The 25,757-nt window shown below is 32.8% G+C and overlaps 1 protein-coding gene across 2 annotated transcripts in view; it reads left to right on the top strand.

Annotated features, from left to right (window-relative positions):
* LOC128208967 (von Willebrand factor A domain-containing protein 3A-like) overlaps nucleotides 1-21,484 on the top strand; it is a 60,224-nt gene extending 38,740 nt beyond the window's left edge. Inside the window, exons 19-32 of one of the 2 annotated variants that reach the window (XM_052912739.1) lie at nucleotides 469-714; nucleotides 1,538-1,656; nucleotides 2,473-2,562; nucleotides 6,678-6,777; nucleotides 7,044-7,261; nucleotides 8,415-8,533; nucleotides 11,461-11,603; nucleotides 12,295-12,439; nucleotides 13,311-13,455; nucleotides 13,846-13,994; nucleotides 14,879-15,005; nucleotides 16,712-16,809; nucleotides 17,363-17,418; nucleotides 17,807-21,484. In XM_052912739.1, the coding sequence (XP_052768699.1) occupies nucleotides 469-714; nucleotides 1,538-1,656; nucleotides 2,473-2,562; nucleotides 6,678-6,777; nucleotides 7,044-7,261; nucleotides 8,415-8,533; nucleotides 11,461-11,603; nucleotides 12,295-12,439; nucleotides 13,311-13,455; nucleotides 13,846-13,994; nucleotides 14,879-15,005; nucleotides 16,712-16,809; nucleotides 17,363-17,418; nucleotides 17,807-17,856 (1,805 nt within the window). In that variant the 3' untranslated portion in view covers nucleotides 17,857-21,484. The remainder of the gene's footprint in view (nucleotides 1-468; nucleotides 715-1,537; nucleotides 1,657-2,472; nucleotides 2,563-6,677; nucleotides 6,778-7,043; nucleotides 7,262-8,414; nucleotides 8,534-11,460; nucleotides 11,604-12,294; nucleotides 12,440-13,310; nucleotides 13,456-13,845; nucleotides 13,995-14,878; nucleotides 15,006-16,711; nucleotides 16,810-17,362; nucleotides 17,419-17,806) is intronic. The other variant, XM_052912748.1, reaches the window with a different exon arrangement.
* The last annotated feature ends 4,273 nt before the right edge of the window (nucleotides 21,485-25,757 follow it).

Here is a 25,757-nt window from a genome sequence, read left to right as displayed (position 1 = left end):
ATTAACTTAAGTGTGTCTCACTGTTTTTCTATGAAAATAAATTGTGATATTGTTAAAGTGTTGTCATTGTTGCTGACAGCATTGCTGATCATAACTTACAAACTGTTCAAGATATTCCAATAAGAAAACATGTTGCAAGAAACAATACGCACACGTACAGCAAGCACAGCCCCTCAATCTCACTTTAATAATCATAACGTTGCTCATTTTTTGCCTGAAAAAAATAAATGAACCGACAGTTGTTTTTTCATTGCAAGTCTTTAGCAAATGCTGACAAATGTTTGTTCAGTGGACAAATGATATTATTTCATTTATAATACTATATTTTTTTTTATTCATTTTAAGAATCTACATCAATCTCAGTAATTAATTTTTTGTGGAGCAAAATGCCATATTTTCTTTTTAATGTACTTAGTGACCAGATTTGGTACCATCTAACCTTATACAAACAATTTATACTTTCTTTAGCTCCTGAGGGGGTTTACCTGTTTACAAGTGGTGTACCTGACCAGGACGTCAACGTTTGTCAAGCTTTTATTGAAGAAAGCACAAGTGGCAGAAATATTCGTTTGCACACAATCCTGTTCAACGTTGACGATTACGATGCCAAGGGCGCTATCCCAGGACGTTACGCCAACATAACAGGGACTGCCGAATGTCTGAGAAACATGGCTCACAGCAGTGGGGGACGATTTCATTGGATAAGGGAGACAGGTATAAAATAAAAAGTTAAAGTGATATATTTTACCCAGTCAGTTATTTTATTCCAAAGTATTTCTATGAATTTTTAAGTGAACGTTTAAAGCTGCACTCTCACAGATTGACTGTTTTGACCAAAAAACTTTTTGTCTCGGATTGAGCCAAATTTTGGGTCAATGTCTGAAAAATGGTGATATAAGACTGCTGATACATTCGATAATTGATGTTTTATGGCTAAAAGCGTTACTAATGTATTAAGAAAAATGAATCTTTTCGGCAGTTTTCCTAACAATTGATATCTGTTCAATTGTTCTTATAGACTGAATTGAAAACTTAATTGATGCCAAAATCAGCTGATTCTGCGAAGAAAAAAGAAGTTGTCAAATTGGTCAATCAGTAAGAGTGCAGCTTAGAATGACATAAAAAATGATCAAGCTTAGTAAAATAATAAAAATGTTCATAACAACACGGTTAAAAAACTCAAAATTATAATTGTATTGAAATCTTTGACATTTTAATTTCCCTGTATTTTCAATTCAAAATAAAATTTTATTCAATGTTAAAACTCTTAAGATAGCAACTGAATTTAGAAAGAAGGCTGTAATTTATCTTAGACATGTTTTAGAAGCCATTATTGGAAGAACTTTCAATAAATTGGGGCCTCTGACCTTTTTGACATTTGTGTCCTTCATATAAATTTAAGATTATTGAATTTTACAAGTAAGGTGCTTTAATGAAACTTTAATGGATTTTTTAGAGCCTTCACTGATAAACCTTCTTGTTTTCTGGTATAATTTTGTCTTTGAATAGTAATGGATTAATTTATCACATTTTGCAGGTATCATCGAAAGTGATGACATCCAAGTGATCACGACAGAGGTGGATAAGTGCCTGAACTTCTCGCGTAAATGTCAGATGCTGATCGATAACGTCAAGAAAAAGTACAGGGATAGATATGTAAGCCATTTCTCATTGGTGATTTTGTAGTTTTGCAATTTCATTGATTTTTTTCCTGGTCCTTTATGATTTTAAAAAGTATAGTATATAGCCTTTAACCTGTGTAGTCATTTCTGTGTTTTTAATATGTAATATAACTTCCTTAAATTTCTGTTTGTAAATTATCAATGAAAAGTATACATAGTAAACACATGTACACATATTTCCAAAATACTTGATTCAAGATATTTAGAAATAGATGCTGAATTTTAAGGGCTTATCACAATACCGTTGTAAAGCTTCATTGTCCAAATTGAGTTACAAACATATTGCATTAAGCACGCATCTTGTACAAATATTTAACCCGTATTAAAATTAGCATAGAATAATCCTGCATTAACATGATTTGCTGATTAGTTATATCTATATTATAAATACATACTAACATTTGTCCGAGGTAACTTACAGTTTTCAACTTTAACAATAGTTATAATTTAGGCTTGTACTAATTTGCTGTTTCTTCTATGTATTCTATGCAGTGTGTATGTAGTTCAGCGTTGATGCATATATGCACTTATTTTTGCCAATTTTCCCTAGATTTCTAATAGAGAAATAATACTCCTGCCTTTTTTAAAACTATAAAGTTGATTCATGAGTGTTAACAGGCTGTTATGTATGAGTAAACAGCTTAACATTAGACCTCAGACTATTGCCCGAAAAAAACAAAACCATTTTTAATAAAAGAAATTGGCATATAATAACAAATAGCTGAACACTAACCCCTGCATGATCTTCATCTTTTTTACTTTGTGTGTTGTGCATGGTCTTCTAAAACAGCACCGTGAGGAGACGTTACCCCTCCCATCCCCCGAGCGAACCTCAAGGAAGGCCAATGTAGCGTCAGAATCTAGACCACTTGCTATAAAGGTACAAGGGAGACTAATACGTTTGATGAAAAAATGTTTGTGTGGAGTGGTGTTAATTTTACAGAGAACGGCAAGTAGATGTCACCAATCCTGGCCCCAATATTACGAAAATACTTAAGTTAAATCGCAATCTCAGTCTCAACTCATTTTACTATATTATAGCATCAAAAGTTCTTAAAAACTGGACATGTTTTGTCACCTTTTAAAAGCACATTCTATCATAGGATATATAGATTAACACCTTCGGGTAAGATTTAAAGGGAAATATATTCTACAGCCAAAAATGTATTTGAGTACAATTCATTGGGTTTCTTTACAATTACTCTTGAGTATATTTTTTTGCACTAGAATAAGTCTTCTTTGGAATATTGACAGAATAATTTTAAAAACACATACTATGAATAAATAGATTTTCAAAAAGTATGACCACATAGAATATTTTGAATCATACTTGAGTTGAGACTGAGATTTTACTTGAGTATTTTTGTGATATTGCAGTCATCGAAATTAGACTTGGATGAACAAGCCCGAATTCATATGCTTTTGCATGGCATCAAATTTTTTAACAAGCCATGCTATTTAAAATCCAGAATTTTAGCACTCGGAAGACATTTTACCAGTGCAGGGCTTGCGGGCTTGTGCTAATTTTGACCACTTATATTGGGGCCGGCCGCCTGGGCCCACATTCACTAATGTTTTGAGTCTGAGTTCATGGAGACTCAGAAATGGGAATATTAAAAAGTAACAATAACCAATTGATATCATTTATTTGGATTAAAGATGATAAAACAATAGAGAAAAACTGCCATTTGTCACACATACAGCAATTTTTCATCTTAATAAATATGCTTTAAATTAGTTTTACAACAAAATAAAGATTGAGTCTTTGAGTCTCGAGTCGGAAAACAAGACTCATGGGCCTGTTTCAATAAGGATTTGAGTCGTGATGTTAATTTATCCTTAGATCACACTTTGGTTATATTTGTATTTATTTGTTACAATATTTACTGCCAGCTGGGTTCGTATTTATAAAATGTCTTAAGTCATTTCTTAACTTATGGCAATTTCTTAAAATGTTCATAGTAAAATAAAAGAAATATATGTGACTTTTAAGTGTTTTTTTTTGAAAAGGTAAATGAAAAAAAAAAAATGTATTTCAGAAATTATTTAGTTTTTTATCATTTGACCAATTAGAGATGTAAATAAGGAAAGTGAGTTAAGTCAGAAAATAACTTAAGATGCTTTATGACTACCAGCTCTGGGCCGATATTCATAAAACATCTTAAGTCATATCCCATCTTAAGTCATTTCCTATCTTAAGTCCTTTTGCTTAAAGTTAAGTATCCCACTGATCACATGATATTAATAATAATTTAAAAATATCTGAAATATTTAATGGACATTGATTTTATTTTTATAAACATATTTTTGTCTCAAAAACACCTGTACTTTCCTTTTAATTTGACTCTTAAAAATTTAAGAAATCGACCTACCCGTAAGTTAAAAAATGACTTACGATGCTTTATGAATACCGGCACTGGCTCTAATTTGTCAAAACTTCTTTAAAGCTTAACAGGCTTAAGTACCGGGTAGCTTATTTTAATTAGCCAAAATACATACTTAAATTGGATTTTGATTAATAAAAAATGGTTTATTATAATTATCATTACGATAATTCCTGTCTAAAGTGTAAAAATTCTTAAAAATGTAAATGTTACGCAAATTATTGACAAAAATAGTGAGCTAAAAATAGCTTACCGTAAATGACTGGGTGTAAGACGATAGGGGGTATTAGACGCAGGGAAAAAAATCTGTGAAAAAACTTTTAATCTATGTTTTTGGTTAAAAGACGCATAGAAAAAATGTCAAAATCGTCCGGCATTTTCAGCCACCATGTTTGTTGACAGTGACAAAAAAAATTTTTTCGTGAAAATGGCGATGGTTATCTTTAAAACCATACTGTCGAGAATGAAGTTATGTTAAGCAAAAAATATTTTGACAGTGCCCAACTTGGCTTTTTTATATGTAAGTTTGATTATTGTTTAATTCAATTTATTATTCAAAATAATATTGAATACCGTAATTCACAAGAGTTCGGACACCATAAATTAATTATTTTTTTCGCTCTCCGAATACATAGAAAATTATCATTTTTACATTTTATTTACATGTTTGTTTAACCTGCCTTTTTTCTTCATGTTTGCTTTTTACCACTTATTAATTTATCCGTAGTAATCAATGGTCATAAACTTATTTATTACGCCTATAAGTGTAAATCCTTCATGAAGTTAATTAAAACACCATTTTATACATGCACTGAACTGAATAAACACATTCTATCGGCTTCAGATCAAAGAGTCACACTGTGTGACGTCACATAACTTACAGTTATGCCCACGAGGATCTCGTGGAGAGCATGGACATTGCTATGCAGGATTAATGTATAACTGTACAATTATTGCTTCATATAGTCTATAAGTGTGGTACAAGTTTGAAAGCTTATTGGCAGATCGTTTTACAAACATGCCATGTCGATGTTTTCTTAATCCCTTGATTGCCCTTGTTGTTTGTTTAATCCTCAAATAAATATATCACACTTCCTTTTCAACAGGCAATAAATCGTTTAGGATGGGTAGTAACTAATTAAATTGTCACAGTGGTGTATACGGTTAGGTAATCTAGCCAGGCAGTGTAAAGATAAAAATCAATATTCTTCGTCTGTGAAACTTGGTAACTATGAAAGTTATGATTGATGTCCTTTGGGTGTCCGAAAATTAGGTACGCAAAATAAATTATTTTGGGAAATAATTATGGGTGTCCAAATATAAAATATTTTTGTTGAAATTATAAACGTCTTACGATATACCGTATCCCGATCTTCAACTGCCGTTTTAACCCGTATATACTCGATCAATATGACGCGAGTAACATCCCTTTCTACATAAATCTAAACAAACTCTCGGCTTGAAATTGACATCAGAAAAAAAGTTAAAAAAATTGTTACTGGGTATTATACGCAGGCATTTTTTTGCATCAAAATCTGAGGGAAAAAAGTGCGTCTAATACCCAGTCATTTACGGTAATCCTGTTATAAGGGACTTAAGAAGTTTCGAGAAATTGGGGCCTGGTCCTGAACTTTAAGTTGTATTGAAGTTGAAAACATACAGCAGGAAACAAAGTAAGGCAAAATGTTGCCAACTTTGATGTCTCTACAGATTTTAGATTTTTGAAGTTACGACTACAATCCATTATTGAAACCGACCCTGAACCTGGTGAATGTGGGACCTGTTGTCTTTTATTTGCACTTGTTTTTAGCTTTTATAACATGTATTTAATTTTACTCACACTTTAGTGTAGTTTTACTAGATATTATTTTATAGTTTTTTTTTTCAATTTCAGCTTTATTATCATTATTAAATTATTATATAATGTGTTTTTTTTTAACTATAATTTATTTTATCTGACCGTAGTATGCCCCTTATAAATATACATTACCCGGTAACACACAACGCTGTTTGAGAAATCTTGCAATGTAGCTTAAATTTCTGAACTCTAAAAATACACTGTACTAATTTCACTTTATATCATCTATGTTTTTAAGATATTAAATTAGTTCTAACAAAAGTATAACTTTTGCAACCTGGTAACAGTGCAGGAGTTGTTATTTGAAGTTATAATATCAAAGTTTAAACATTTCACAATAAAGAGATTAGGTCAATATGTTATTTCTACTTTATACACCAAAAATAAAACATAAATCAGAAATTTTAATTGTCATAGCTTCAACATGTCGTTGCTATTGTTGTGGAAAAAAAATTCAACTTGAAAATAGCAAAAGTTTAAGAAACTTGAATGAAATATGGTACTCTTGTTGCCAGAGACAAACAGTGTAGCAAGGCCCATGATGACCTGTAACATGGACCTGGGTCCATGGCTTTTATAATTGTAGAGTTATGCCTCTTGTTAGAACGTATAAAAGAAATAAAAGCGTTGGATCTGCTCGACGGCACAGTCTTGTTTTAAGTAAATGCTGGTTTTCTTTATCAGTAATGAAATATTAAGAGGCAATACACTTGCACAATGGTATTATGTATTTAAATGGCACTTACATTACAGTTTGAGGCTGAGGACATAGAGCAACAGGCCATTGAAGCACCAAAAGTACGACAGAGACCATCAAGCGCAAAGGGTCCAGGAGAATCAATGCTTCCCATGAGTAAGTGTTGACTGCCTCTGTACGATGTAGTCTTCTTTTGCAGTGCAAAGATTTTTGCCTCTGCCATAACTCAAATGAAAGTAAAATTGTTTCTAGAAACAATTAATCAAAAGTAAAGCATTAGGCCCGTAACTTTGACTGTTATTGACAGATTATAATACTTTTTCTAATGAAACCATTGTGAACAAATAAGTTATGGCATTTGCTCCACAGCACTCCTGTTCAATTAAGATGTGTGTAAAACCTAAGCAATTCTCATTTCACAGGATCAAAAGCACGCCCAGCCTCTGCCCGTGACCCTCTGGAGCGTGTGCGTAAGAAGCGTGTTCTCAAGTCAAACTTCTTCCTGGACAGCGGGTCAAAGCCCCAGGGTGGGGATGGAACAGGCGTGGTTTTCAGAAAATACCCTGCCCCTCGACCAATCAGAAAAGCTGTTGCTCATCCCACTATGCCCGATGGAGAGGACCAGATTACAACCAAGGAGGTACCTACCAATCCAATAAATTGTATATTATTGTCACATTCAAATTCAAATGTTTTTGTGTGAAGAAATTCTGCTGAAAAAAGAAAATTCACTACCATTGTGGGAAAAATATTGTCAGAAACCATATGAGGACCACGTTTTCAGTTGATTTACCTATAATTGTCCAACAACCTTCAAAATTAATTGAGGGTAATGTGACTGGCTTTTATATACACAAACTGGGGTCAGGCCATGTAATGTTTATTGTTATTTAAATGTCAACCTGTCAAGAACACGCTATATTGGCACCTTCTCCAAATAGTTAACATGTTATTTTAGGTATAGAGTCCTATTATACCTTACATAAATGTGTCCCTTCTTTGTGTATATAAAGTTGGTCAGTCCGTATATCAATGTATTTTAATAAAAATCTAGTTTTTATGACGTCAGCGGTCCATATCATGTTTTTGGCCGGTCTGGACCTTGCCAGAAATATAATATGGCCTGATGACGTCATATAATATGGACCCCTGACATCATAAAACTGGTGAGTGCTGCTTGCAATTTTTTCTCAAGTAAACAGTATTAGATTTGTTCAATTCAACACATCAAAGGCGCATTAAAATCATTAAATGGTAAAAATGTGTTCGGTAAAATATAAGAAATATAACACACCACTTTGGGCCATATGGCATTATAAGGACCGGCCAGTCAGACCCCGATGGTGAATGGACCTCGGCTAACGCCTCAGTCCATATACACCTTCTGGGGCCGACTGGCCGGTCCTTATAATATTATATGACCCTTAGCGGTGTGTAATATTTCTTAAATAGCGTGTTGAATCTTCATTCCTTGAAACCGTAAGACCTTACAGGCCATAGTTCACAAGCTGACTTTTATAAATGTTACTGTTATACAAAGGACATATAAGTATCAAGGCCCATTACTTTGGTGTGAAGATTATTAGAGATTATTCTTTTTTCTTGTCTCTTTTAATCTTTGCAATAGATATGACATTATTGCCACTGATATTGGCCACATATATTGTTAAGTGAGGGAAAATATGTGCATAATAGATAACTGTTTTCTACATGGTTTGGGTTGTAAAAAGGAAAGCAAACATAATGTGTTTAGAGAATTTCAATTATTTACCGGTATTTATCTCCCTTTTCAGTGGTTGAGACTCTACAGCTTATCTAAACTGAAGCTTGATTTGACAAAACTCGTGTCAGGTCCCGACTGCAAGCACGTCGAGCAGAAGGTCAAAACACTCAACAAACAAGTGTCTGCCAAGTATGTACTTGTTTTCATTGAAATTATGGAGTATATTATAACATTTGCATGCATCTAGTACATGTAAACATTTATTCAAATTATCTTTAAAAGTATCTTGAAATAATAACTTGTTGAAGCATTTCTTTACAGCGGTTTAACTTTAACACTTGGATAAAATTACTTTTACCCTGACATCTTCTACAGATTTGAAAATGTAGCGTCTTGAAGATATTTTATTGAAGTTTTATGAAACCTAATTTGTATGCATTAAAGTTGCTAATTTAGAAATACTTTTCAAACGAAATTGTCGAGTTATTGTGATAGCCTTGGTGTCGTTGTCCGAGTCAGCATTGTCGCCGTTGTCCTGTTGTACTTTAACCTTGACCATAACAAAAAAAGAACCATTCAAGATTTACAAATGAAACTTGGTATAAATGTTGCCAGGGACAATACAGAGACATAACTCAGGCTTTAATAATTATTGAGTTAAGCCCCTTGTTCAACGAAAAAATCAGAGGAGCGTTGGTGTTCCATTTTTGGTACTCTTGTTATGCTACAAATTAGGATGAGAGTGGTTTTCTGTGAGATAGCCATCTTAGTGATAAGCTAATTCATTGTATCACAATGAAAATATTATTAATTCAATTAGTATAAGATTTTACATATTTAATAATTAAATAATAAATAAATAATAATGTATCATTATTTCTTTACTTTCTTTAATTTTAAATGCATGTCACTCATTAAAGATTCATTGTGCATGTTCATGATTATAAATAGCCCCCTATCAGAGCGATCAAGGTCAAGGTAAGGTCATAAATATGGGCGTATTTCTTTTGGTATCAAACTGCATTTTCATACCCAAGAAATGCTTGCAGGGCTTAAACAAAATAAAAATTATTGATTTTTTGTTTTGACGTTGGTTGTAAGATTAAAATTTTATGGTTTGGGACCCTTTATAATTTTGGTATCATTTAAAAGAGTATTGCTTTCTGGTTATTTATATGTAAATTATAGGACCGAAAATTATAGAAAATGTTACAGCAATTTATATTTTTGAACTTTTTTTTAACTGAAATCAGATGTGAAATAACCTTATTAAATAAAATAGAATGCCTAATAAAAACTCTAGCAATACATTTCATTAGTGTATAGTATTTTTAAAGGAATAAGTTTTGTGGTACAAAAGGAATATGCTTGTAACGGTGTCCAACTCGTATTGTTCAGAAATAAAAGGCCATACCAAATAGGTTTCATGTATTGGCATCTTGGTTTTCAGTTTTCAGAATGACTTTTTTCATGAAAATCTTAATTACTCAAAGAAATTTTATGACTTCCTTGACCTTAACAAATACGATAAAAATTCAAATCAGAGTCTAGAAATGTACAATATACAAGGAGATTACTCGAAATATTGACCTGTTAGTGTATATGCAGCTTTCTTTATGATTTTCATTGGGATATCTGCTATCAAGTTCATTACTGGTAATTGTCAAGTCCGAGAACAAATTTTGATTTCTTCAATGGAACAGAATTTGTTTTTTCCTTCCAGGCTTTGAAATTAGAACCTGATGCATAGAATCAATTTGATATGGCCTTATGCAGATAGAATTAAGTTTCAAGATTTTAAAAGATCTTTTTTTTTACTCAATCTTACTCAATTTTTGTTTCCATAATGTTTTTAGAAAATAAAAGTGAGTTAAAGCTGCACTCTCACAGATTGAACGTTTTGACAACTTTTTTATTTTTTGTCTTGCAACCAACCAATTTTTGCGAAAATCCATGGAAACCAGTTATATAAGACTGCTGACAAAAAATGAGATAGCAGATTTTTATATTTAAGTTAAAAAAAATTTAATGTTTTATGCATTTTTCTTAAACCGTTAGTAGCGGTTTATTAAGCCATAAAACATTAATTTTCAAACCTAATATGAAAAACTACGATCTGATTTTTTTGTCAGCAATCTTATATCATTGGTTTGAAGATGTTTACGCAAAAATTTGCTCTTTCCAAGACAAAAAATAAAAAAGTTGTAAAAATGGTACATCTGTGAGAGTGCAGCTTTCAGAAGGGTTAGAAAGTTTACCTTTTTATTATAAAGATCCATTCTTTGGTATATCATTTTGGTATATGTTATAAGTAAAGATGTTGTATGCCTATGGTTGCTTCAAATATTTATAGTGGTGTGTTCTATTTTCTGTAGAATACCATAATTGAGATTTAAAATATATTGTTCATTAAAATTGAAAACTTAATTGAGTTATGGAATTTGTATGCAAATTTGAAGAATAATAACTAAAGATTAAGTGTCTTAAAAGGGTTGCTTCTTAATTTATTTTTTTGGAAAGAAATTAGTTTTACTATCTTTGTTATTAGATAGCAGCTTAATTATAATTACCCCTCTAACACGTCCCCCAGCCCCAGCAAAAAGAGTTTTACTGTTTTTAATTGTGAGTATAATCTACAGGGTATCTTACTAGCAGAGAAGCAGAAAAGTCTTAAGTAGATTGAGAGGGGGGCACATCCAGCATGGGCCCCCTCTAAAAGTTTCAAGTTTACTTTTTTCAGTCAATGTCTGAGAATCAATAAAAAGTACTATTGCGGACTAGAATTGCTAAAATTTTCCTTGTGAAAGATCTAAAGCTATTATATTATATTATTAAAACCATGTATTGTTCATATCCTTTGGGAAGAGAGCTTACATTCATTATGTTTCCAGGCATATAAATTTAGACTTTATACCCAAACCTCGTACAATACAAACAAATTTTAATAATTGGCAAAGCAGAAATATGCCTTTTTTCCAAGCAAGAAATGTTTACAAGATAAAAATTACTCTAAGGATGAGAATGAAACTGAGTTTTGAGTTGAGTCAATAAAAGGAAGCGAAAATCAAATTTTATAACTCTTGTATCAAAATCAAGCTGGTAATTCTTTTCTTCAGGTACTGTGACATTTTCCCGAGCATCAATATTAAGGGTACGGTGAAGCACCTGCAGCTGATGCCTCATGAGCTCGAGGATTACGAAAAACAGGTGGAGAAAGTCCTAAAACGCTACCTGCGACGTCTCCAGTGGCTGCTTAGTGGTATAGAATCTTAATTGTATAAATGCTTGTAATAAATATGTTGGGTTTTATGGAGCCAAAATGATATATTTAGGCCTTAAGAATGTCCCCTGGTATTTGGGGATTTGGTAAAACGTTACCTGCTATGTTTGCAGTGGCTGCTTAGTGGTATAGAATCTTAATTGTATAAATACTTGTAATAAATATGTTGTTTTTTTGTATTGCCATAGTGATATATTTAGGCCTCATGGATGTCCCCTGATATTTGGAGATGTGGTATGACAAACACTGTTTGTGAATTAGAATTTCTAATTTTTTAACTGCCTCAGCCGTTTCAGACCGAAATTGAAAAAAAGAGAACAATTTTCTGTTACTGAAATCAGTCCGGCCAATTGTCATTTTTTAGAAGCCCAGATTGAGGGTGATGTTGTGGTTTAGGAGTTCACCTTTTATGAAGGATACAAGAATTTAAATTAAAACTTCTTAAGCAGTGGACACCAGCTTTGGTTTTTACCGAGGAAACGCACTGGAGAGTGATTCTTTTCACCTTTTTATGAGGTCTATCTTTTTTTTTTTGTTGGTGTTTATGTGAACAAAAACTTTTTTTAACTTGAAAAGCATGCAAGCATGTGTAATCACAGCCAGTGGAATTAGTTGGCTTGGTATATCAATATTAATACACATATATAAAACTACATTTTTTAAATTATAGGTAGCCGCCGTGTGTTTGGCACAGTTGTTCACAAGAAGTGTGCCATTCTTATTGACACATCTGGTTCCATGGTTCCTTACATGGAGGAATTGAAGAAAGAACTGGCCTCTCTCATCTGGGAGCAACTCTATAGGCAGGGATGCAGGTATGCGCTCCATGTATAGAATTATCTATCAATCTATCTCATTTCATTGTTTTTTCAAGGAAAAACATGAGGTATTGTTGTAGCCTTGGTGTCTATGATAGTCATTGTGAAAAATATAACTCAAAACAAGAAAGCCCATGTTACTAGTGATAATGCTGTATGTATTATATGTCTAAAAAAACTCATGAATTATCTTTTGTCAAGGTTTTTCCATTTTGAACATAAATCCAGCAATAGACCGACATTAACGTTTACTTGCCATGCTCAGACATTAACGTTTACTTGCCATGCTCAGACATTAACGTTTACTTGCCATGCTCAGACATTAACGTTTACTTGCCATGCTTATTTTAAATCGTTATGTATTTTTGTGAAAAGGTGATAAAATTATTTTGAATTGTTAGTATTTGATATGGCAACAGTGGCGAGAAGAGCAGAGAAATGTGTTTAAAAGTTGGTTATATTCACAAACTGGTCAAAGGGCAGGGGTGCACCCAATGCCCCCCACCCCCATTTTTTATGTCAGATCCTGTTTTTTGTCCCTGATATTGATGCTCAGTAGGCCATCTCATTGGCTATATATGTTGGTTGTTATATACATGTTACAAGACGAGTAAATATGGCTCAGCAATTGTGTCCTCAGAATGATGATCTTAATCAAATTTAAGAGTGACATTTGCAGGGCAAATAAAACATGAATTGAAAATCTTGAAGAAAGAGAGCTCGTTAAACAATACGTACTGCTGATTTTTTTATCGAACCTATTAAAGACCATAGAGTTAGCAATCTTTGATATTGAAACAATAAATCAGCAAAATAAAACGTAAAGACAAGTTGTAGACCCTAATACTGTATGTATTTTCCTTTATAGGTTCAACTTGATTCGCTTTTCCGGCAACTGTGAAAAGTGGCAAGACAGGATTCAACCGGCAACTCAAGAGAACTGCCATGCAGCAATCAAGTGGGCCTCTACTCTGAAAGCCAGTGGAAACACATGTACACTGGAAGCTTTACAGGTAGGTGTGCTTGATTACTTTTAATAACTTAATCAGATAAGAGAGTTGTCGAGTTAAAGGATTGAAATCATTGGGTGTGCTTGATTCTTGTATTTGTATGACAAACTTGACTTAGTTGAACATCTTGAGGAATGGAATATATTTGTATGGAACATTTTTGCAGTTAGATGTTTAGTTTAAACTTATTTGATTTTACAATGATTGTGAATATTATTTTCCAAGATGTCTGTTAAATGAGAAAAATATATATGTCTTTCAAAGGTATTGCTTGATTGAAATTTTTACTTAAATGTGTACAGTGGAAACGTTTAACCAAAAAAAATGACCTGCGTGAAAACAATGAATATGTCCAACTTATTATATGACTGTTTTTTACTCTTTGGTTCACAGCTTGCATTTGATGACCAAGAGATAGACTCAGTGTATTTGTTGACGGACGGGAAACCAGACACCAGTACATCGCTTGTACTTCGAGAAGTTGCGGAAGACACCAAAAATCTCATTCCCATCAACACCATTTCGTTTAACTGCAATGACAGGTAGGGTTATTAAAGGGACTTGCTCACAGATTTAAAGTTAATGATCCATATCTTTAAATTTGATCAAATTAAATCAATTCAATTGTTAATGTATTTAAATAAACATTAAACAAGAATAGGCAATGATACTTATTTAAACAGAATAATTATAAAAAAAAAGAAATGCATTTACAATAAGTTTAAACTTTATTTAATTTTACAACGATTGTGAAACAAGCTATAACAACTTATATTAATCACTCTCGTTGGCACGATGTTGCGCGAGAGTGTGGTCTTGTGTTGTGGGGGAAACCGGAGAACCCGGAGAAAACCCACTTGTCCGGCTTGGTGACCACTAACCAAACTCACATGCGCCCAGGCCGGGAATCGAACCCGGATCGCCTTGGTGAGAAACGAGTGCGCTAACCACTGCGCTAACCGGACAACCAAATGCCTATTTCGTACGTAGGGTCTGGTTACCGAAATGCATTTGGTTTGGGTAACCAGACCCTACGTACGAAATAGGTGCTGACCCTACCGTTTTTATAGTCCGTTGGTAGTGATGACTATTATGTATAAATTTTTTATATAAAGCCTAATAATAAAAAAGCTACGTTGCCTACCTGTTGTTGAAAAATATATATCTCTTACCAAACCATTATTTTCTTTGGCCTAAATTCTGGTTCTGGCTGTCATAAGTACTTATGGTAAAAACCAGACAAACATTTATAAAATTTCCACAGCACAGTGTATAAATGCTAAAGGTAACTAACTTTTAGTTGAGTATTAATAGATTTGGAGCATTTTAAGAATGTTCCAGTTAAAAAATGGATAAAATATTTCTTTTAAATTATTTTATATATTTTTACTGAATTAATTTGAATTCAAAATTTATCTCTTTACAGTACTGCAAACAATTTCTTGAAACTGTTGGCTGCTGAGACGTCTGGACGTTACCACCGCTGTCACAGTGACTTTGATGCTCAGCTTTTCACACATAAACTCCTTACAGAAGGGTTTGATGATTCAGAGGTGAGAACTAGCTTTAAAGGGACCAGACACCAGATGATACAAATGCAAGACAAAAAGAAAATTTCAAAACCTTACATAAAATTGATTTTGATGTGTACAATGCATTGAATCTTACTGACCGAAGTTTATGTGTATTTTTCCAATTTGAATTTTACTGGGTTTGTCTACCAAGTAAATTTTAAAATAACGTTGGTATATGTATCTGTACTAATCACATGAATTCCACATACTAAATATACACACTATAGACTCTAAAACCATTATGCGCTATTTTTAAACATGTACACTCAGAATATTCTTTCAATCATGTAAAGTGATATATTATCGTAAAGTGATATATTATCGTAAAGTGATATATTATCGGCCTCTTACTAGCTAGTGTTAACAATTCGAGGCTTGCTAGACTGTATTTATAGATTTTAGGACCATCTGGTGTCTAGTCCCTTTAAAGCAACTAAATTTTAGCATATTTTTTTAATAATTTATGTGTTTTTTATAGCAAATTATCAGTGTAATAAAATATCTTAAATTTCGAAAATTGATCAGCCCATTGAACAAAATGAATTACAAACAACAGCACACACATGTATTCCATTATTCTTACTGGATACCGCTCCTTTTATATTCACAGAAAAATCCACTGTTACCTGCACAAACAATGCTTTCATACCAATACTCTTTATCACAATGCACTGTGCAACATTTCAAACCAGTGTTATGTCTGCTGAGAGTGGGGAAGATGATAAATCTAGCCATAACTAACTTCTGACTTGGAAATACACAAATGCAATGCCTTGACAATTGTTAAAACACAGTTCTGTGTCCTGGTTTGTATGGAAATCATACTGGCAAAACATTCTCCTTAACTATATACCAATAATACATTCCACTATAAAGTATAAACAAAGTTAGGTACCCTTTAATATTATTCGACAATAGTTTTATAACCCATTTTGTTATATTTACACCATCCTGACCTAGAGTGTGTTATGTTATGGAGGAATTCATATAAATATAAGAACGACACTTAATGTGCTCTAACTATTTATTGCGACATGTATTGTACGATATCTAAACTAGAACTGATAAGCATGTGGCTGTGCCTAGGTATTTAACTCACTAGGGCAGATAACTCTTAGATGATAAAGCTATCATGTAACATCTCCGTTGTTTTTATAAATGAAAAATATTCATAATTAGAATAGGCATGCACAGTATTGGAATAACAACCATTATATACATAAATTTGAATTAACAGCTGTATCTAAATATGTTCGCTATCGTGTAACAGAGTGAATTGATCAATTTACCTTGAGACAGGAATCCACTGTTAATTAGCTAAAAAAAACAGGCAGAATATGCATAAAACACAACCCAGAGTTATGTCCCCTATTTCAGTACCCACACCTTCCATACTCCGATACCTGAAATTATACACAAATACAATGCACATTTATTTAGTTTTCTGGTTTTTCAAGTAAAATGTCCATTTATTTTGACAGCCTTGATGTCATTGTTGTCATCATTGGCATTGTTATAGTACAAAATCTTTGACCTTGGCCATTATTCAATCAACGATCAAACTTGGTATACATGTAGAAAGAGACAATATACACTCTGCACATATATAGCAAGGCACACTTAATTGAGTCCAGGGTTTTGTCACCAAATGTCTCTTTCTACATAGTTATGTCCCTTGTTTTCAGTATCCACATCTTCCCGACCTAGAGGGTGATGACCTACGCAGAATGGGGCAAGAAGTCACACTGGCCAGGAAATATTTGCAACAGGCCAGACAATACCGGTATGATTAATCTATTAACTGTACATTTACTTCAGCACATGAACATGGCTCAGGAATTGCTCTGACATGGGATTGATTCGATATTTATTTACTGATAACTATAAATGAGGATTTAAAATGCAAACTCTGAATTGAAACAAGTTGGTTTAGTATGCGAAACCATTTTGAAGGAGTTTAGCAGTTTTGACTTACCAAAACATGTGAAGAAGAATATTGTTGAAAACATTCTGTTAAAAGTCATTCATAAAGATGTGAATGAATACCATTACTCTGGGACCAGTTTAATTAATGGAACTTAGTGGTAACTTGAAACTGTAGGAATGCCACATAATCTGATGGCAACTGATTTTATTCTTTTTCATTTTTTCAACTTTGTTTTCAACTTTAATAATTGCTTAAGTTAAATTCCCATTGATGTATAGCAAAACAAAGAAAAAATGACACTAAGATTATTTCAACTGATGCCTTAGATCTTTAAAGAAACTGAGCCTAGGCCTGGGATGTTTAGCCAGTGTTTTATGACTGACAATATTTGTTTTATTCAATGTTTCAGGGCTCTGTATAAATCAAAACAAACAACACATACAGAAGAATCTGAAACTACACAGAGTGAGTACTGGTGGGGTCATCCATACAAATAGTGTAATGTAGCCACAATTTGAATTATGGGAAATTCAAAAAATATTTGTCAGTTCCGTCTCTATTATTGGGAAATAAGACCGAAATGTTTCTAGTCAAACAAAATGTTAATTCTACCATACTCTATGAGATGGGTTTAAAGATAACCTTTATAAAGCATGTGCCGAACAATTACCAGTAAGAATGATCATTTGTTTCAACAGTTTCAGGTCATACAATCTAACAATTAAATAATTTAAAAGAAAACATGCATACATGTACCATGTGTTTCTTTATAAGAGCATGAAATTTTTCTCTAACAAAAATATTTGTTTATCTTTTAACTTAAAAATATAGTGATCTATCTTTATTTTTTCAGGCAAGCCAATTTCCGTTGTTGGCAAACCAAGAGGTACAGCTCCAAACTAGTTGGTAGTCCATAACTTTACATTCTTGTGATGAAGACAAGCTTGCATTGACAGAGTTCTCAGTCCTTGATTTCCTATGCGGATAATAAGGCTCCTTTTCACTAATCAAACAAAATATTTCCCCTTTTGTGGGTGAAGTTCACCATAGAAAAACATATAATAAAAAATGAGTATTTAAGTAAAATATTTTCTGTATTATTTTAAATGTTGACTCCTCAGAATGATTTGTAAATTTAATAAAGTTTTTTTTTTTTTTAAATAATTTCATTCATAAGGCTGTAAATCTTAACAATTTCCTTGCAAGGGGAACACTTTGCAAACATTTTCCCCATTTTAGAGGGCACAGGAGTCTTCTTGTAGGTACAGAGACATTTGTGGACTTCTGACAGACTTCCATTTCAAGATAAAAAAGAGATAAGAAGATGTTATTGAAGGAAAGAAAGTAAAATCTGCTTGGTTATTCGAATTAAAGATGGAAGCAGATAGAAAGCTGAATGAAGAAAAAGAAATCTTCAAGATTGTATATTACTGTTGTTTCTTTCAATTTTGCAAGGGTTTTGATTTGGCTAAAATACCAAGCAATATGATTTTTTAGCAACATTTCGTATTTGTTGGAAGTAACGCATATCAATATTTCGCTATTATTCTTTATAGGAAATAAAAAAAATTGTGGGATTTGTGATTGTTATTTTTGGTTTTGATTTTATAAATAGGTACCTTGCAAATTGAAAGTAATTAACAATATTCATTGATACCAGTTATATCTTCTGATAGTCCTGACTATAAATGAATTGTTATGTTTGATATGGCTATACAAACTCATATTTCATAAGTAGAATTTGATAAAAGCATTTTATTTTGTATTTTAAAATCATGGTGTTTGAAACGTACAGTAGACTTTTTAAGATTTTTTTTGCTACTTAGCCTAGTCATCACTTTGAAAGTAGGATTAATATGTTTATTGTTTTTGATAATTATCATATATTTTATGCAGATTTTTAATTTATAATTGTCTGTGATACACATAACGTTATTTGCTTAACATTTTTTGCTTTGTATATACTATTCCGTCCCAAGAAAACTGATCTGTATTGTATAGGGTACATTTCTGTTGCATTTACATATTGTACAAGATGCAAGATGCATAAATAGTTATTATTGTAATTTCTTTTATAAATCCATTTATATGAATTTGTGTTTTTTAAAAAGCCACAACTGCATGTGTCAAGCAAAAGGATACGCAGATAGAGCTAAATTTGATCAGGTGAACCAATGAAAAAATGTTTCTTAGTCATGTGGTACACAAATATACTGGCATCATCACCATGATTTTAGGTCTCACAAATACATAATATTTTATAATAAGGTCATGCGATAAACAATAACAGTTGAACGATATTAATATAGGGAGGTAAATAATACCAGGCAGTATATGCGGAAGCCGCTTCCCAGGGAACCTCCACTAACATTTTGATTTTGGTCAGAATTTATTTGATAAGTAGTTGTTTTAACCAACAACAAACTTATGAACAAATACAAACTTACACAAAATGTTTATACATTTACAATAACATGGATTGTTTTTATGATATGAATATTTTGAAATCTGAATCATTTATGTATTTATTATTTTGTCAATGAAATAGTAATGTTATAGAATAAATATTGAAACAAACAAGAAATATGCTTTAACTTAACTTTGCCCTTGTTTTATTCATACTTACATTCTTAAATTAAATTAATGCTTGACTCGAAGCTGATCTTGAGGTTAAAATGAATGTTTTAAAAACGGAAGAAACAAAATGTATCTTAAAACAAAATGTATCTTAAAATGTATCTTAAAGATGGAAGAAACAAAATGTATCTTAAAACAAAATGTATCTTAAAATGTATCTTAAAGACGGAAGAAACAAAAAAGTCTAATAAAGATCTTCTTTTGTTGTTTTTTTAAAATTAAATTATTGGTATACAATGATAAACTCTTTCTTCGAGATAGTTGGCTATATACAAGGTTAATTCATATTCAAATAGTGTTAATATTATGTAAGGAAAGCCTTATTTCTCAAATGCTCAGGACTAAAATTTCGTTTCTTAAACAATTCTTTGTTTCTTAAAAAAACATGTGAAATACGTACAGAAATTACCTTTTGATACGGATAAAGTTACCCTTGTTTCTCAAAAAATGTCCTTCGATATACAAATATTCTCTAAGAACATTCCATTCTTATTGTCCTATGAAGTACTAATGTATACGAGGAACTTTCAACTTTATTTTCCTTTGATTTACAATTTTCCTTTGACTTACAATTGGTGCAACAGAATCATTCAAAGAGGAAAATTTACTCGTATGGTCTTCAGATATACTCATTATTGCCTGACAAATTCTGTACCTAATCAAGTCATACTATTTTTAGCTCGACTATTCGAAGAATATGGAGAGCTATACTACTCACCCAAGCGTCAGCAACGGCGTCGGCGTTGGCGTCACACCTTGGTTAAGGTTTTGCATGCAAGCACACATAGCTTAATATCTCAGCAACTACTTGAGGTATTGCATTGAGACTTTATACAATGGTACTCAACCATCCAACCTACTTAATTAACCAAGTAAGATAACTCTAGTTTGCATTTAATGCAAAAATAGACCTTTATTATTCGCTTTGAAATTCTGGTTAAGGTTTTGCGTGTAAGCACACATAGGTTAATATCTCAGCAACTACTTGAGGTATTGCATTGAGACTTAATACAATGGTACTCAACCATCCAACCTACTTAATTAACCAAGTTAGATAACTCTAGTTTGCATTTAATGCAAAAAATAGACCTTTACTTTTCGCTTTGAAATTCTGGTTAAGGTTTTGCGTGTAAGCACACATAGGTTAATATCTCAGCAACTACTTGAGGTATTGCATTGAGACTTGATACAATGGTACTCAACCATCCAACCTACTTAATTAACCAAGTTAGATAACTCTTGTTTGCAGTAAATTCAAATAATGGCCCCTTTTTTGACATAGAAATTCTGGGTAAGGTTTTGCATGTAACCACTTTTAGGTCGATACCTCAGCGAATACATCATGTGTTGCATTGAAACTTTACACACAGGCTCCAAACCATTTAACCTTCTTCTTTAATCAAGTAAGATAACTCTATCTTTCATATTATATAATTTTTGCCACTTTATTACGAGACTTAGAAATTCTGGTTAAGGTCTTGCATGTTATCACACATAGGATAATATCACAGCAACTACTTGATGTATTGCGTTGAGATTTTATACAATGGTATTCAGCCACCCAACGTAATTGAATAACCAAGTTAGATAACTGTATTTTGCAAATAATGGCCCTTATTATTAGACTTCTGGTTAAAATTTTGCATGTAACCACATTTTTGTTAATATCTCAGCACATCATGTATTGCATTGAAATCTAATCTAACAGTGATCCATGCATGTTTCCCCAAAACTTTTTAATCCTTACATTGAAAAGCGACGGAATAGTCGAGCGCGCTGTCTCCGTGACAGCTCTTGTTTTTCGTAGATTCACAACAGCATGTGAGGAAATATATCCATAATATACCATGTTTCTTCAATGTTTATGTTTTATAATAAGTACGTATATGTTAGAGTTAATGATATACAAATGCACACAATGAAATGTAATCCACTCGTAGTATACTTTGAATAAAAAAGGAAATGAGGAGCATTCCATTTTTAGCTCGACTATTCGAAGAAAAAGGTGGGCTATACTAATCGCCCCAGCGTCGGCGTCCGGTTAAAGTTTTTGGGCAAGTTGGTATTTTCACTTATAAGTCCAAAAACCTTCATTAAATTGACTTAGTACTTCACACAGTTGTTCAGGGACATCACATAATGAGGTTAGATAATTCCATACTATCCTTTATAAAAATTATGGCCCCTGATTGAGTATGTAACTTAGGTTAAAGTTTTAGGGCAGGTTGGGATATTTATTAATAACTTCTATACCCTTCGTTCAGTTGACTTAATACTTCACACAGTTGTCCAGGACCATCACACAATGAGGTTACATAACTCCATATTATCCTTAATACAAGTTATGGCCCCTAATTGTCTTAGGTTAAAGTTTTAGAGCAGGTTAAAGTTTTAGGTCAAGTGAAGATTTTCGCTTATAAGTCCAATACCCTTGATTAAATTGACTTAATACTTCACACAGTTGTTCAGGGCCATCACATGATGAGGTTAGATAACTCCATATTATCTTTTATACAAATTTTGACCCCTGATTGACTATGGAACTTAGGTTAAAGTTATAGGGCAAGTTGGGATTTTAATAAAAAAACTTCTATACCCTTCATTCAATACACTTAATACTTCGCAGAATTATTGACGACCATCTTACAACAAGGAACATAACTCCATTTTAACCCTAAATACAAATTATGGCCCTTGAATGATTTTTTTTTTTTTTTTTGGAAAGGCACATTTTTATATTCTTAACCACATTTTCATAAAGGGAAAACAAGTTATTTGAATGACTTGCGTCTTTGTTCGGGCGGGCTGGTGGGAGGGAAGCGTCAAAGTCACCTTATGTATTGAATAATTTTAGCTAGGTTTGACATAATAAAGATACCAAACTTGGTATATATCAAGAGTTTATGAAGACCTTTAACGAGAATGCGTTCGAGGCCCCTATGATCAAGGTTAGGTTACTATTAATAGAAAAAGGGTTGGTGTTGAATAACTTAAGTAAGGGTCTACATATTGTGACCAGACTTGGTATATAGAAAGAGTTTATAGAGACCTTTCCTGAGATTGTGTTTTGGGCCCCGACAGTTATGTTCTAGGTCAAGGTCACTGTTGCTATAAATAGAAATATGGTTAAAACTGAATAACTCAAGCAAGGGTTGACATAGTGTGACTTAACTTGGTATATAGGACAAGTTTATGCAGAGCTTTCATGGATTGCCTTTAGGCCCCCTTGGGTCAAGGTCACTGTTACTAAAAATAAATTACTGTTTCAATTATGGTTGACATACTGTGACAAACTTGATATGTAGGAAGAGTTTATAGAGGACTTCCATGGGATTGTGTTTGGGGCCCTTAGAATCAAGGTCATTGATTGTTACAAAAATAGAAGAAAGCAGTTGAAACTGAATTTCTTCTGCCAATCATTAAAAACCTGGTTTTGTCACATTGTGATTCTTGTTCATTTTTTTTTTAATTTGATTGTTTTATTGCTTTTGACAGGCACATTTTACATCATTATTATATTCACTTCTAAGTCAAAGCGGCGTAGTCGAGCGCGCTGTCTCACGACAGCTCTCGTTATATAACTCGTGTAGTCCTAAATCATACAAATGTGCAAGAGGAACGTTACGCCGTAGTGGCTGATGGTTTGCAAATGCATTAGTCCAATATTAATGTTCTTATTTGATAAACACATGCACAAGAGGAACATTCCACCTATTTGTTTGTAAAAGAGGACGAAAGAGGAAAACTCCATTCGTATTGTCCTATGATATACAAATGTACAAGAGGAACATTCAAATCGTGTTTTCCTGTAATATATAAATATACAAGAAGAAAATTTAATTCGTATTTTCATCTGATATACAAATATACAAGAGGATTATTCACTCGTATTGTCCTATGATAATCAAATATACAAGAGGAGCATTCCACTCTTATTGTCCTGTGATATTCAAATATACAAGAGAAACATTCCACTCCTATTGTCATGTGATACACAAGAGGAACATTTTACTTGCATTGTCCTATGATATACAAGAAGAACATTTCACTCGCATTGTCCTGCGATATACACATATACAAGAGGAACATTTAACTTGCATTTTTACTATGATAAACAAGACGAACATTTCACTCATATCGTCCTGTGATATACAAGAAGAACATTTCACTCGTATCGTCCTGTGATATACAAGACGAACATTTCACTCGTATCGTCCTGTGATATGCAAGACGAACATTCCACTCGTATCGTCCTGTGATATACAAGACGAACATTCCACTCGTATCGTCCTGTGATATACAAGACGAACATGCCACTCGTATCGTCCTGTGATATACAAGACGAACATTCCACTCGTATCGTCCTGTGATATACAAGACGAACATTTCACTCGTATCGTCCTGTGATATACAAGACGAACAATCCACTCGTATCGTCCTGTGATATACAAGACGAACATTCGTATTTTCATCTGATATACAAATATACAAGAGGATTATTCACTCGTATTGTCCTATGACACGGACCTAGGTCCGTGCCTATGATAATCAAATATACAAGAGGAGCATTCCACTCTTATTGTCCTGTGATATTCAAATATACAAGAGAAACATTCCACTCGTATCGTCCTGTGATATACAAGACGAACATTCCACTCCTATCGTCCTGTGATATACAAGACGAACATGCCACTCGTATCGTCCTGTGATATACAAGACGAACATTCCACTCGTATCGTCCTGTGATATACAAGACGAACATTTCACTCGTATCGTCCTGTGATATACAAGACGAACAATCCACTCGTATCGTCCTGTGATATACAAGACGAACATTCCACTCGTATCGTCCTGTGATATACAAGACGAACATTTCACTCGTATCGTCCAGTGATATACAAGACGAACATTTCACTCGTATCGTCCTGTGATATACAAATATACAAGAGGAACATTTCACTTGCATTGTCCTGTGATATACAAGACGAACATTTCACTCGTATCGTCCTGTGATATACAAGAGGAACATTTCATTCGTATTGTCCTGTGATATACAAGACGAACATTCCACTCGTATCGTCCTGTGATATACACATATACAAGAGGAACATTTCACTCGTATCGTCCTGTGATATACAAGACGAACATTCCATTCGTATCGTCCTGTGATATACACATATACAAGAGGAACATTTCACTTGCATTGTCCTATGATATACAAGGGGAATATTTCACTTGTATCGTCCTGTGATATACAAATATACAAGAGGAACATTCCACTCGCATTGTCCTATTATATTCAAATATACAAGAATGTCCTGTTACATACAAATATACAAGAGGAACATTCCACTCGTATTGCCCTTTGATATTCAAATATACAAGAATGTCCTGTTACATACAAATATGCAAGAGGAACATTCCACTCGCATTGTCCTATGATATTCAAATATACAAGAGGAACGTTCATCTCGTATTGTCCAGTTATATACAAATATACAAGACGAACATTTCACTCGTATTATCCTGTAATGTACAAATATACAAGAGGAACAAGAGGTTTGAATAATACAAACAATACCTCGAGAAAGCCCGCTGTTTTTTATGTTTGTTGATCGATTCTTAAAATGTATGAATAATTTGTTTTTAAATATCATCGATTTTCATTGGCCAATACAAAAAAAACTACTCAGCTATCTCTAAGGAACTATTTCTGGTTGATTCGTCAGAATCGATCTTTGTTAAATTAATGAACAAAACATTTGAAAAATCCTCGATTCCCTTGGCCCCCAAAAAATGCAAACACCAACATATTTATCGCACGGTTTACAGAACAATTTATTTTTAAAATGTATACGTATTGTGCATAAAAATGATAATGATCTATTCAGAAAATGACTATATGTATGATGCTAGTCATTGACAGTTGAATATGACCTGATGTGATTGTTGAAAACTGGATATTGGTTTTACAGTTTGTTATTAGATAGTAAATAATATACGATTATAACATACAAAATTAAATATCTATGTAAAAATGTCGTTATTATTATGTAAAGTTATTTATCATTTGTACAATAAAACAATTGAAATAAGTTGTGTGGCATGATGTAAACAGTGATACCGAACAAAAAAATGCTTATACCTCGACATTATTATGATTTTTC

The sequence above is a fragment of the Mya arenaria genome, chromosome 2, assembly GCF_026914265.1.
Source record: "Mya arenaria isolate MELC-2E11 chromosome 2, ASM2691426v1".
Classification (NCBI taxonomy): Eukaryota; Metazoa; Mollusca; class Bivalvia; order Myida; family Myidae; genus Mya; species Mya arenaria.
This window is presented reverse-complemented; position numbering and strand designations above follow the sequence as displayed.